Source organism: Electrophorus electricus, chromosome 8 (assembly GCF_041902795.1).
Source record: "Electrophorus electricus isolate QZ-2024a chromosome 8, ASM4190279v1, whole genome shotgun sequence".
NCBI lineage: Eukaryota > Metazoa > Chordata > Actinopteri > Gymnotiformes > Gymnotidae > Electrophorus > Electrophorus electricus.
The window spans coordinates 7,450,522-7,465,338 of record NC_137504.1 but is presented as its reverse complement, the minus strand read 5'-3'; the positions used below and the strand labels follow the sequence as shown (position 1 = coordinate 7,465,338).

General features: G+C 39.3%; 1 protein-coding gene across 1 annotated transcript; it reads left to right on the top strand.

Annotated features, from left to right (window-relative positions):
• Positions 1–513: 513 nt before the first annotated feature.
• On the top strand, positions 514–14,707 carry LOC113575029 (V-set and immunoglobulin domain-containing protein 10-like 2). Its single transcript, XM_081719013.1, has 13 exons — positions 514–580; positions 3,238–3,591; positions 4,138–4,413; positions 4,965–5,240; positions 5,432–5,689; positions 6,456–6,716; positions 6,906–7,199; positions 9,804–10,115; positions 10,276–10,557; positions 10,739–11,014; positions 13,354–13,608; positions 13,771–14,031; positions 14,394–14,707. Exons 1-13 carry the CDS (start codon positions 514–516, stop codon positions 14,705–14,707), a joined length of 3,486 nt encoding a protein of 1,161 aa, XP_081575139.1.
• The last annotated feature ends 110 nt before the right edge of the window (positions 14,708–14,817 follow it).

Genomic DNA, 14,817 nt, shown 5'->3' with positions numbered 1-14,817 from the left:
AAGGCTGAGGTTGTTATGCAATTTATTCCTCCATATCTTTCAAAAACATCTGAAACTGACATCACTTTTGGAGGAAACACAACTGGAAGTAAATATATCCTGTATTATTAAAAAGAAATACATTTTAAATTATTTTGAGCCAAAATTATTCTAGCACTTATATAAAATTATGTTACATGAGTTATAATATTAAATATGTTTCCTGACTGTTGTGTATAATGGAATGGTAGAATGACCATGCTGGCCCCTGGTTCTCAATAATTGACGAGGCATCATCATGTCATCCTAAACCCTGGTTGTATTCCTGTGTGCAGAAATGAGAATCAATCAATTATTTATATCAATTCAGCTAGATATAGATCAGTTCCCACACAGCTCCACTGTGTACACTACCTGGATACTTGGACATGCTTGGATGTTTCACCTGCTTCTAAGAAGTCATTTTTAAACAACTTTTCCAGTGATTCCATTCTATCTGAGACAAGGCAGTGGATCCACAGGTGTCATGTCACCATGGCACTCAGACTGTTAAGATTGTTTAATTTACCCCTAACTGTTTTTCTACTCCCTCTCCTGCAAGGTAAGAGGTCATAGATCTCTGATTGAATGCAGAGTTCAGTCATGCCTTTACAAAAAGATTTTTCTTTCAGACATTTCTTGAATTGTGTCATATAATAAACAATGACTCATTTACAAATTTAGAAAAAATAGCTTGGACACAAAATAGATTTTAGTTTCTTAGAATAAAAGACAGGACTACAGATTCAGCTGCTTTTTGTAGTGTTGTAGATGCAAGTTTGACATTTGAGTGACAAGCATGATAAGCAGTGCCACTATTATTTCAGACACTCTACATGTTGAATATTGATGCCGATCATTTCACATGACCTCTTTATATTAAAAATATTTTAAATTAAAGACACTTATAGGTGTACGGTTAAATAATATGGGCCAGATGAAAAGATTTGTCATTTATGTAGAGTTACTGTCACATCTGCAGTCTGTTGGCTCTCAAGTAGACAAAACAGGTATTGCTGCCAGTAAAACTCGCCAACATAAGGCTGGAAAAATGAATAATGAACATAAGGTTGTGAACAAATTAATCAGCAGTATAGTGAGAACATTAGGTGTTAAAATCAACTATGCGATCCATTGTTAAGAAGCAGAAATGTACTGGTAAGCCTAGTAATAGCAAACAGGCTAGAACACCAATATGGAAAGACTGAGAAATAGGCTAGGCATGTGTCAAAGCCCATCATAAAGAGAATGCATCCTCATGACCTCAGAGGGTTTACCACCAGACCCCAAAATTAGAAGGACTGTGTTAGTTTGATAAAAATACATTTAAGTCTTTTTGAGATTTGGGAGTAAGTCTTATGAATAGATAATTAACCTGTACCAGAATAATTGTAAGCAGTGAGTGTGGACAAAAAACAAGTATGCTTATGACACAAATCATACCATCTGAGCTACTACAATGTGATAGCAGTGGCAAATAAGGTTTATCTTAATTGATATTGTGACCAACAGCAGGTGCATTCTAAAGTGTTAAAGAACCAGCTTAACTGCATAGATCCAAAGTGAGATGTTCTCTGACAAAAGCATTCACACAACTTTTCATTTAGCATGAAGTTTGCCCACTGAATGCAAGACTGGCAGAAAAAGGCCAACAAACAAACAGGAACAGATAATGGCTGCATCAAAGGCCTGCTACAGCATCGCCAGGGGTGATACACAGCATGGTGATGTCTACGGGTTACAGGATTCAGGCAGTCATTGACTTCCAAGGGTTTGCGAATAAAAACTAAACACTAAAATTTCTTTAGGATTATATTCATACCTTCAATTAATTATGTTTGTCTAAAATGGGGAGACTGTCAATAAAATGGACAGTAATTCCTATAGTTTATCCAAATAGTTTTAAATACCCTTAAATTAAAACTATGCACTTTTATTTCATTGCCTCTTTTTTAATTCAGTGGACAGAAGTACAGAGCCAAGGGAATAGAAATTGTTTCAAGTTCAAGTTCGGTTTATTCGTCACATACATAGTCATACACAATATAACTCGCAGTGAAATGGTGGAGAGTGCTCTGTCCAAACTGAGGAAAGGAAACAGGGGTGCATAGAGAAAAATGTAGATATGCAAGATAAATATATATACTCTATGTATGTACAAAATATATTAACAATGTATGTACAATATATGTATATTATGATTATATACACAATGTACAATGTATATGGTTGGGTATATATGTACACAATTTACAGAATGTACAGTGCAGGTATAATATGGTTGGGTATATATGTACACAATCTACAGAATGTACAGATCCATTTTGTATAATAACATATCTACAGTTGTTGTGTAACAAGGTAATTGAGTATAAATCTATATATACAGCTGTACAGATATACAGTTATGTTACATGGTGGTGGTGGTCCCCACAGTTTATCAGTTTCCCTGATTCAGGGCCAGAATGGCCTGTGAGAAGAAGCTCCTCTTCAGCCTCTCTGTCTTGGTCTTCAGGGAGCGGAAGCTCCTCCCTGATCTCAACAGAGAGAAGAGTCTATTGTTGGGATGGGTGGGGTCCTTCACAATTTTCCTGGCCTTGGTCTGGCACCGCTTGTAGTAGATGGTTTTGTAGTGCCGCTCCTGCTTCTTGCTGCAATCCACGATCAGCTCCTTTGTCTTACTGACGTTTAGGAGGAGATTATTTTCCTGGCACCAGTTTTCCAGGTGTTTAATGTCCTCCAGTTGGCCCTCTCGTCGTTGTCCAAGATCAGACCCATGACAACGGTGTCGTCAGCAAACTTGACAATGATGTTAGAGCTGGAAGTGGCTGTGCAGTCATAGGTGTACAGTGAGTAGAGCAGGGGGCTTAGGACACAACCCTGAGGAGCTCCAGTGCTGAGGGTGAGGGTGGATGAGGCGCAGTTGCCCACCCGTACTGATTGTGGTCTGTCTGTTAGGAAGTTGGAGATCCAGTCGCACAGGGATGTATGCAGTCCTAGATCCCCCAACTTAGTAGTGAGTAGGGAGGGGATGATATTGTTAAATGCTGAACTGTAGTCGACAAATAGCATGTTCCCTGTCCAATAGTATAAAAACTGCACTGTGATAAAGATTTGGTCTCACTGGTGACTTGAGTATTGATGACTGGGTCTTAACCACTGCTAATGTGAGATTGGTGTGCATATCTTGATAAGTGCATTTCAGTATTGTGCTTTTAGGGGTTGAGATCTCAGACCCTGGTGGAGTGGTGTACAGAGAATCCAGGACCAGTGAAGTGGTGGAACATAGAGTAACCCTGGAATGTGGCACCGCTCTCCCTGATGTTTATATTTGGAGCTTCACCAAACCAGGCACAAACAAAATTCAAGCCGTGGTGTATAACTTTGGCAAGGGTCCGAAGCTGCAGCAACTGGCGGAAAATTTGGGTTACCTGAATGTCTCCACTAACAGTGCATCTCTGTCCATTGAGAAGCTTTCTGTAACTGCAGAAGGCCTATACACCTGCCAGGCCCTGTATGACACCGCGGAAGGAGCCAGATTCTATTACTACTATGTGTATCTACGGGTTCTAGGTTAGTGACAAGTGCTCAGATCAGCTGTGAGAACTGACAGCATAGTTCTAGAAAACGTACCATGTATGATGGCGTGTGGCTCAAGAAGCATAAAAGTAATAAAATTAATTAGTGTTTCAATGTTATCTACTGCCTCGGTTAACTGTTATTTGTTGGCATAAAGCTTAAATAGAATAATATTTAAATTTACATTTATGGCATTTAGCAGATGCTCTTATCCAGAGCGACTTACAAAAGTGCTTTGTCATTTACTGATAGAATATATCCTAGTACAGTACAGTAGGTTAGAATCAAACATACCAATGAACTAGAATACTGTAGAATACAGGGATGAATGCTGATACCTAGAAGTATAAATACATAAGGTCTATCGTAAACAATGATAAGTGCTATAAACAATCAGTGCTAGAGTTTGTTAAACAACAAATGGCAAATATATATTATTATACTTTAAAATTGACATTATAATAGATTAGATGAAGTACTAAACAATACACATTCAGTTTTTACATGTCATTTTTGTTTTTTCCATGGCATGCCCTATAGTGCCAGTGTCCAAACCCAATATTTTGTTGGGTGAGTCATCAGCAGTGGAAGGTTTATCATTCTTGATGCACTGTAGTCCGGAGAATGGCACAGGCCCAATTCAGTACACATGGGAGCACGAGAGTCGCAATGGGCTGGTCACCACATTGGCTGAGAGCAACAGCAGTCTGCTCAACATCACCTGGGTCACCCGCAACCACACCGGCTGGTACAGATGCCTGGCCAGGAATGAGGTCAACCAGCAGTGCAGTAACCAGATCTGGTTAGATGTCTTATGTGAGTGGGAGTCATAAAAATTTCTGTTGCCCTCTGCAGAAGACCTTCACAAAGGGCTTTTGATGACTATGTGGTTTCTGCTTTCTTATCTTAATTAACCAAACATATGCTTTCCAGAAGTTTATCAAAAGCTCATGATTAGACCAGCTAAACTCTTGATTCAAAATTGTTTTACCTAGTGTGCTCCCTAGTTTGCCATACCTTCTTTCAGAATACCTAAGCAGGTGTGTTAAGCTAGGTTTTTACTGTACAATTTTGATCCAATGACAAATCTTCAATATTAAAAGTAATTTTACAGGTTGCAAAGTAATTGATTTGGCTCATCTGGGTCACATGGGTGGCATCACAAGTTCTGTTCCAAACATAAAGCTAATACAATTCTTCTATCAATTCAAACATGCCTAAAATTATTACATGGCCCTTAGCACAACCTGTGTATTATGAGATGTAAATTAGCTATTGTTTAAAATTTAATTTTGGAAGCACTAAAGTGGGCTAGATCATTTTATGACTTTATTTTCAGCATGTTTTCCTTGGTCTTATTTGTTTAGTTGGACCAGACCTGCCTCACATAGATGTCACAGCCTACTCCATAACAGAGAATGGTTACTCAGCCCTTGAGAAAGGGAATGTTTCCCTGATGTGCCAGGCCTCCTCTAACCCTCCTAGCCAGTACATCTGGTTTTACAACAACTCAGAGATCTATTCTGGACCAGAGCTCACCATCACCAAGATCCTGCGCATGCATACAGGCAAATATGGCTGTACTGCTAAGAACACATTCCTCAACACCTGCTCTAAGAAAACCATAACTCTCACCATATACTGTGAGTGCGCCAACAAGCCATTTTGTCTTCCATGTTCAAAGAGTAGTTTCAGTCCATGTTTTTGCAAAAAACTAAGATAAGAAGCATTGGACTATAATCACTTAATCTGATCTGCATTCAGATCAGGCTCAAGAATGTTACTTTGCAGAACATCTTGCCTCTCCTTTGACACAGTAATCTTGTTATCACAGATCCACCAGATGGCAACCCATCTTGTTCCATCCATCCAGTAAACAACTACACTGACTTGGCCCTTTCCTGTTCCTGGGTTGGGGGATATCCTCCAGCTACACTGAACTGGAGTCCGTATGTGAATGGCGACAACAGAGCAGGAATCATTAATGTGACTTGGATTCAGTCAGGCCCTGATACGGCTAACAACTCTATATTCTTCTGCTATGGTTCACATATTGCCCTAAATATAACCCAGAGCTGTAGCGCCAGTACATGTTAGTATACTGTATTTTCAATTATATTTTTAACCTTCGCTTAAAAATAAGACCAGACCTCTGAATTATTCACTGATGAAACAATTAATAATCCAGATATAGAACAAGAGAGCAAAAAAGCCTTACGACTATAACTGTGACAGCAATAATTTTATCAAGCAAACAAATATTGTCCAGGATGTAAACAAATATTGTGCAGAGAGGAAGCAGAGGTTGATTTTCAAAGATTTGCTGCTGTATTTAGAGCAGAATATTCTTCAGCACGCTCTCTTTTTGTAGGTTTGCAGCACATGCCAGGCAGTTGCAAATTATGTACATTAAAGAGATTTAAATGCTTTACTCCATTTAGACTAGATGTATTTCTATGATTAGTCCTATGCCTGATTCATTATTCTATCTTTCCATCCTTTGGCATAAATCTGATGGCTTTTTTGATAAAATAAGACATATCTAATGTCTTTGAGAAGTATTCCTGCATTAAACACAATGTATAAAGTTACAAAAAAAATGAGCTGTGACAAAAAGATTAAAAAAAACAAAACTAACTTACCTATACATTTTTATCCAAAAGACACTTTTATCCTTTTATCCAAAGGAAATTACAACTGAACACAACTTTAGCAATTGAGGATTAAGGGGACCCAACAGTGGAAACCTGGGGGGGGGGGGGGTGGTTGAACTGGCAACCTTCTGATTACTAGTCAAGTGCATTAACCATTGAGCTACCACTGCCCAAGCCTTCAGTAGAATACATCCTGTTTCCTAGGGCTGCCTTATGGAGAACCCCAATGCTCTGCAAATTCTAGCCATAACAATGAGTACCTGATGCTGTCCTGCTCCTGGGAGGGGGGTTTCCCTCTGGCTCTGCTGTGGTGGGTTTCCAGGTCAGGGGACATGCAGGGCACATCTGAGGAGAACTCCAACATCCTGCTCCTGCCCTCCAGTGGCAACTACAGTGACAAAGCCTTTGTGTGTCAGGCCAAACATCCACTAGCTAAGGAGAGCAAGCAGTGTGTGTTAAATCTGGGTAAGGCCTGCTCAACAAGGGTCAGCATTTGGTTGCTATTATTACACTAGTTTACAGTTCAGAGAACAATATAGACTAGTGGACTGTTTTATAAACATCTACTCATTATTCTCTTTCTTTTTAGCAGTCTTTGTTGAATTCAAGTGACAGATATTCTGATATATATTGCTATATGATAATCCCTTCCAGATGCTCCGGTATTAATGACTCAGAGCAATACGGTTTCAGTTTTTGAAGGCACTGATGTTCAACTTACCTGCTTTCTGGCCAAACACTACCCTCCAGTCTCAGGGGTCATTTGGTACAACAACATAAGGAAGAATGTGGGTTACATACCCAAGAAGTACATCCTGCAGCAATCTGCAGCCTGGTATAACCTGACTGTGCGGGAAACAGACATTATGGTGGACAGTGGCCAGTACTGGTGCTCTGCTGCCAATGCTGTCGGAGGAACAGAGATCCCCATCATGCTGCTGGTGATGAGTGAGTATTTTGTTTCTGTACTCAAGAATGTTTTGCTCACCTTGCAGAGAAGATAGAACAAGAGTCTGGCTTTTTTTGTGATTAATATATCTGCAACTTGGTAGTGCATCTTCATTGGTACCAATTACTATTTGGCTTGTTGATAACTTTGTTTGCCTTATAGACTCACCAACTTTACTGAAAATACTTTTGATTAATTAGAAACACATAGTAGGTGTAATCCATCTGTTTCCTGTGAGTGTAGGTGTGAGGTAGCTTCTTTTAATAAAGTAGGTAGTGAGTATATATCAAAACAATGCTTATCAAATTTCTTCTCACTCATACTGCAAATTAGAATTTAATCTAATGTAACTCAGCTGTATTGCTGCTTTTGGAGTTTAGGAAAAAAGTCCTTTTCATATGGTGTTTCCATTATTTTGACCAGCCCCTGCATGTACAGGACCTTGAAAAAGTATTCATACCCCTTGAACTTTTTCCAACTTTTTTTCCATGTTACACCTACAAACTTAAATGTATTTTATTGGGATTTTATGTGATAACCGAACACAAAGTAGAAAGTAATTGTGAAGTGAAAAGAAAATGATACATGGTTTTCAAATTTTTTTATAAATAAAAATCTGGAACGTATAGCGTGCATTTGTATTCAGCCCCCTGACTCAATAGTTTGTGGGACCACCTTTCACTGCAATGACAGCTGCATGTCTTTTGGGGTACGTCTCTACCAGCTTTGCACATCTACAGGCTGACATTTTTGCCCATTCTTCTTTGCAAAATAGCTCAAGCTCAGTCAGATTGCATAGAGAATGTCTGTGAACAGAAATTGTCAAGTCTTGCCACAGATTCTCAAATGGGATTTAGGTCTGGACTTTGACTGGGTCATTCTAACACATGAATGTGCTTTGATCTAAACCATTGTAGCATTGTAGTTCTGGCTGTATTTTTAGGGTCGATGTCCTGCTGGAAGGTGAACCTCCACCCCAGTCTCAAGTATTTTGTAGCCTCTAACAGGTTTTCCTCCAGGATTGCCCTGTATTTAGCTCCATCCATCTTCCCAACAACTCTGACCAGCTTCCCTGCCCCTGCTGAAGAAAAGCATCCCCACAGCATGATTCTGGCACCACCGTGTTTAAAGGTGGGGATGGTGTGTTCAGAGTGATGTTCAGTGTTAGTTTTCCGCCACACATTTTGCATTTAGGCCAAAAAGTTAAACTTTGGTCTCATCTGACCAGAGCACCTTCTTCCACATGTTTGCTGTGTCCCCTACATGGCTTGTGGAAAACTGCAAAGGAGACTTCTTATGGCTTGCTTTTAAAAATGGCTTTCTTCTTGTCATTCTTCCATAAAGGCCAGATATGTGGAGTACACGCCTAATAGTTGTCCAGTGGACAGATTGTCCCATCTGAGCTGTGGATCTCTGCAGCTCCTCCAGAGTGACTATGGGTCTCTTGGCTGCTTCTCTAAGTAGTGCTCTCTTTGCCTGGGCTGTCAGTTTAGGTGGACGGCAGTTAGGTTTGCAGTTGTGCCATACTCCTTCCATTTTCGGATGATGGATTGAACAGTGCTCCATGAGATGTTCATATCTTGGGATTTTTTTTATAGCCTAACCCTGCTTTACATTTCTCCACAACTTTATCCCTGACCTGTCTGGTGTGTTCCTTAGTTTCCATGATGCTGTTTGATTACTATTGTTCTCTAACAAACCTCTGAGGTCTTCACAAAACAGCTGTAGTTATACTGAGAATAAATTACACACAGGTGGACTCTATTTGCTAATTTGGTGACCTTTGAAGGCAATTGGTCATACTGGATGTTATTTAGGGGTATCAGAGTACAGGGGGCTGAATGCAAATGCACGTCACACTTTCCAGATTTTTATTTATTAAAAATTTGAAAACCATGTATCATTTTATTTTTACTTCACAATTACTTGCTACTTTGTGTTTGTTTATCACATAAAATCCCCCAAAAATACATTTAAGATGCAGGTGTAACATGAAAAAATGTGGAAAATTTCAAGGGGTATGAATACTTTTTCAAGGCCCTGTACACTCACGTTAGTGCATGTACTCTCACTCTCATCTTTAACATATGAATATTGAATTTAGAGCAGGTGATGGATGTTCCCTATCAAACTTATTCCATTACATGGGTGTTAAGGCACTTGGCCATATCTGATTAAATGTTTTACCATAAATTTGCCATTCGTTCACCAGCAACCATCAGCTGGTAGCAACCATACATGCCCATATTATACCACAATATTTACCTGGTATCACACATGAAATGGCAAGTATTTCATGGTGACCATACCATTATACCTCAACTGATTCACTGAAGAAATGTTACGTAAATTGTAATAGTATAGTTCTGAGACTAACAAGTGGTATAAATCTTATATGGCCCACTCTGAAGATTTGCACATGTAAAGTAATTTTAACAGTGATCTTTGAGTGTTTTTTTGAGCTGTTGTAAAATATTTATTCGCAGAAAAAATATAACATAATACCTAACATAATAATGCATAACAACATTATATTAATAAAAGTATAACAAAATAATAATAATAATACAAATGTTTAAAATTGCAATGCCTCTCTGGTTTAGGGTACCCGATGCCTCCAAACGTGACCATCAGTAAGATCACATACAGCAGCAGTCAGCGAACAAATGTGAATGTGGAGTGGCTCATCCAGACAGATGGTGACATTACTGGCTTCTTCATTGAGAGTCAGACGCTCCCTGCACCAGTAGGGAGGAGTGACATTGTTTCTCTGTGGCAGAAAGTGGCAGTAGATCTGGAGCCCAGCACCCGCAGCTATCAGGCCAACAATCTGGATCCCACTGGCAAATATGCTTTCCGCATCACAGCCATCAATCACCGCACCTTAGGATATCCATCAGAAATAAAGAGTCCAGGTGAGAAATAATATAACACCGTAAACCATTTACTATATATATATATATATATATATATATATATATATATATATATATATATATATATATATATATATATATATATAGTGTCATCTGCTAAAAATCAGCTACTACATCAGTAGCATTGACCATGTCACAGTGCCAGTGGCAGTGTCCAAACCTTACTTTCTGGTGAGTGAGTCTTCGCCAGTAGAGGCAACAACAGTCTGGATGCGCTGTGATCTGAAGAATGGCACAAGCCCCATTCAGTACACATGGGAGCAGGAGAGTCGCAGTGGGCTGGTCACCACACTGGCTGAGAGCAACAGTAGTCTGCTCAACATCACCTTCGTCACCCGCAACCACACTGGCTGGTACAGATGCCTGGCCAGGAATGAGGTCAACCAGCAGTGCAGTGAGCAGATATGGTTAGATGTCTTATGTGAGTGGGAGCTCTTAGATCACAAATTCTCTGCATAAATTCACTGTAATTTTGCCAAGTAGTAAATCTTTTTCAAGGACAAGGTCTTGTGTCATAGTTAACACAATCATGATCTTTTTGAATATGAGTAGACTCAAATATTAGCTATGATATTTAAATTTTTTTTTTTTCTTGTGTTTAGATGGTCCAGACTTGCCTCAATTAGATACCACAGCCTACTCAGTAACAGAAAATGGCTACTCAGCCCTGGAGAAAGGAAATGTTTCTCTCATATGCCACGCCTCCTCTAACCCTCCTAGCAGGTATATTTGGCTCTACAACAACTCTGAGATCTTTTCTGGGCCACAGCTCACAATTATCAGGATTATGAGAATGCACACAGGCAACTATGATTGTCTGGCTGAGAATGATAACCTCAACACCCGCACCAAGAAAACCATCACTCTCACTGTCTACTGTAAGTGCTGCCACAAACCACTTGCATGAGTCTACTGAGATCAAACAGCTTGTTTTCCCTCTCGAGGCCATTCTAATTAATTACTGTCTAGACTTCAGAAACACAGATTATGAGTGCCAAGATAGACCAAAGATATTGCTGGTTAGATGGGCCGAGTTGTCAGCTCTGAGTCTTAGCACTCTGAGAAATTGGTCTGTACTGGTGCAGAACCAAGTCACAGATCCTGGGATAATCACTAGGTATAGGATAACTGCTAGCATGACTGCTAGGCTGACTGCTATTGGGGGAAACATTTTCAGGTTCAGGTTTCATGTGGTTCTAGTTTCAATGGAGTACCAACACCTACCAGAGGGGACACATTTAATAACAGATTATCTGGGTGTGTGGGGTCCATGATGATTCCTTCAGCTTGCTTCCAATGTAAGACTCTGATGTAATGCACCTCTTGATTAGACAGCCTTCTGCTGTGCACATGATCTGCTTCAGTCTGGCCTTTGTTCAGGAGGAGGTTGACCTGGACCACATAGCTATGGATGAGGCTAAGATATTTCTGATTGTTGATCTGAAGAACTAAGACAGGACCAGTTGAGAGCAACTTCATTACAAAGAACATTTGCTGATTAGCTTTTTGGTGATGGTTGTTGTGTTTATGTCCACTTTGAAATTGGTGGAGATGGTAGTGCCTATGAATATGAATGACTCCAACTTATTCACTGCTCGTTTGTTGATTTTCAGGGCAAGATGGAAGACTGGGTTTTTACAGAAATCTATTACAATTTTTATTGTTTTTTGCATGTTGAGCTCTATATTTTCAGTACACCACGTAGCCAGATATAAGCCTATAAGTGGTCTCTTCATTTTTGCTAATTTTCTTTTAGTAGGGTTGTAATATCAGCAAAAGTTTTGTCAGTGTGATGGAAAGATCCATGGAGTTGCACTCATGGGTATACAATGAGTAGAGCAGGTATAAGGGTACCCAACTTTGAGGAGCCCCAGTGCTGATGGATAGGGGCTCTGACAGGTAAGGTCCTATGTGCATAAGTTGCCTCCTATATGACAGGAAGACTATAAACATGGCTCTGGCATAGGAGCCCGGAGTATTCATATTATTAAGTAGGTAGTGTAGACACAGGTTGACTGCATAAGCTGCTGCGTGGTTTGTTCAATACTTCAAATGTAGTGAATCAAAGAAGGGGTGTTGGATTGAACATGGCCATCAAAGTATTTCATGACTATTGATGTTACATTCATAATTTATTGCATGACTATTGATGATATTGACCTGTTGTCATTTTGCTTGGTTATATTGACTTTCTTTGGAAGAATGGTCTTGAAGAATGTGAATACTTTACATGAACAATTAAGTGGCTGAAAATGTCTAGTTGGCTTGCACAGTATATCAGTGCAGCAGGTGAAATTCCATCTGTTCTCATTGCCTTACTGATATTCATGTTATGGCATATTGCAGTATATGGTTTCCTGGTGTTCTAGAAATTCCATCTGCTCCCCTTCTTTCCTGATATTTCCTGATATGGAAGATTGCACATGTCTTTTGTCTTTCAAAGTGAATATAAAATACATTGTTGTTTAGCCAGTTTGAAGGATGATGTGAGTTCTGAAGTCTTTTTAAATTCAGTAATGACTTTATGTGAACAATACACAGCAGAGAAGTGTTCAAAGTCTTGCTCCAGTCTGCCTTGTACTTACATTTTGCCACCCTTATTGTTTGGTTGAGATTTTGTTAGGGAGCCCCTGTCCTCTCCTGTAAACCTACCCTTTGTTTTTTTTTTAACTTCCCCAGCTCTTTTATGGAACATGGTTTGTTGTTAAGAAAGCATATTTGCTTACAGAAGATTATGTAAGAGCAGTATACTATGCCATGGTGACATTGCAGATGTTATGGTTGCTTGGTGCTGAAACTGCAGTTTGTAGCATTAGCATGAACTTTGCTACAAGTTTCAGCCTTACAAGAAAAATGCCAAGAATGTCTCTGCAGCAATTACATATCTTTCTACATTCTCAAAACATTGGTGTTGAGCTATGTTAAATGGGGTGCAATTATATCAATATTCTAACCTAATAAAGTGACTACACTATCACTAAAAGACAATTTCTACAATTTGTTATATGGAATCCATATGACAACCTCATATTTCTCTCACTTTCAACTAAATACACAGAAGTCACCTGACCTTTTGATAGAAAAGTGGCTTGAGAATGTAAGCAATTATGTAGCAAGAACTATACTTGCTGAAAAACTCAAACTAGTGTACTAAACCTAGCATTTAGTAAGCAAGTTAACATTATTTGCCATGTTTTTTCTGTATCCATTTTGCCAGATCCCCCAGAAGGTGCTCCATCATGTACCATGTTCCCAGTGAGAAATTACACTGACTTGGCCATTTCCTGTTCCTGGGTGGGTGGATTCCCTCCACCTACCCTGAAGTGGACCCCATACGAGAATGGAGACAGCACCAAGGAAATCAATATCACTCAGATTCAGCCAGGGCCTCATACTGCTAACAACTCTGTATTTATCTGCTATGGTTCACATGTTGCATTAAATATCACCCAGAGCTGCAGCATCAGGACATGTAATTGCATGACCTTTTCCCTAATTTCCCTATTTTCCCATTAGTTCTGGCATGATTTATCACTTATAAATTATGGCATTAATGTGAATCAGATATTCAGATTTGCAAATCACCTTTTAAAACTCTTTTAAAATTCTTTAGTACAAATATTCTGTCTTCTAGGGCTGCCCTATGGAGAGGCCAAGTGTTCTGCAAATTCCAGCAGTAATTATGAGTACCTAATGTTGTCCTGCTCCTGGGAGGGGGGTTTCCCTCGGGCTCTGCTGTGGTGGGTCTCCAGCTCAGGGAACATGCAGGGCACATCTGAGGAGAACTCCAACATCCTGGTTCTGCACGCCAGTGCAAACTACAGTGGCAAATCCTTTGTGTGCCATGCCAAACATCCACTAGCCAAAGAGAGTAGCCAATGTGTGATAAAGCTGGGTGAGGACTGTTCATAATCATATTTCTCAAATTTGGTTAATATCAGTGCTATAGTGTACAGTATTAAGAACAGTAAGCTATATAACAGTAGACTTTTCTATAAACATGTTGTTAACATCTCTATATTCCTCTGGTCCTCAAAACTTTGTTTATTGAACAGACTCAGAATCTGGCTAATATTACATTAATTTATAATCCAAAATACATTTATGAAGCTATATATATATATATATATATATATATATATATATATATATATATATATATATATATATATAAAAATCTTTCTGGATATCTTTTTATTGCCTAATCTGTACATTAGTCTAGTAAATAGCACCATTCCATATGCTGCTTACTTCCAGAGGCACCAGTCTTAACGACTCGATACAGTGTGGTTTCAGTCTTTGAAGGCAATGATGTCCAGCTTGACTGCATTCTGAGCAAACACTACCCTGCAGTCACAGAGATCACATGGTATAACAATAAAAAACAAAAGGTGGTAGACAAACCCAAGAAGTACTACCTTCAGCAAGCTGTTGGTTGGTCCAACTTGACAGTGAGAGAGACAGATGGCATGGTGGACAGTGGTCAGTATTGGTGTTCTGCTACCAATGCTGTCAGAAGAGCAGAAATTCCTATCATGCTGCTGGTAATCAGTGAGTTCACTACAAACTAATGTGCATCCACTAACACAGACATAGATATAAGCACTCAGAATTCCTTAAATATTAGGTATTAAATGTATGGTGTAGATATCAAAATGACATTCAGCTCTTAAGTCATTAC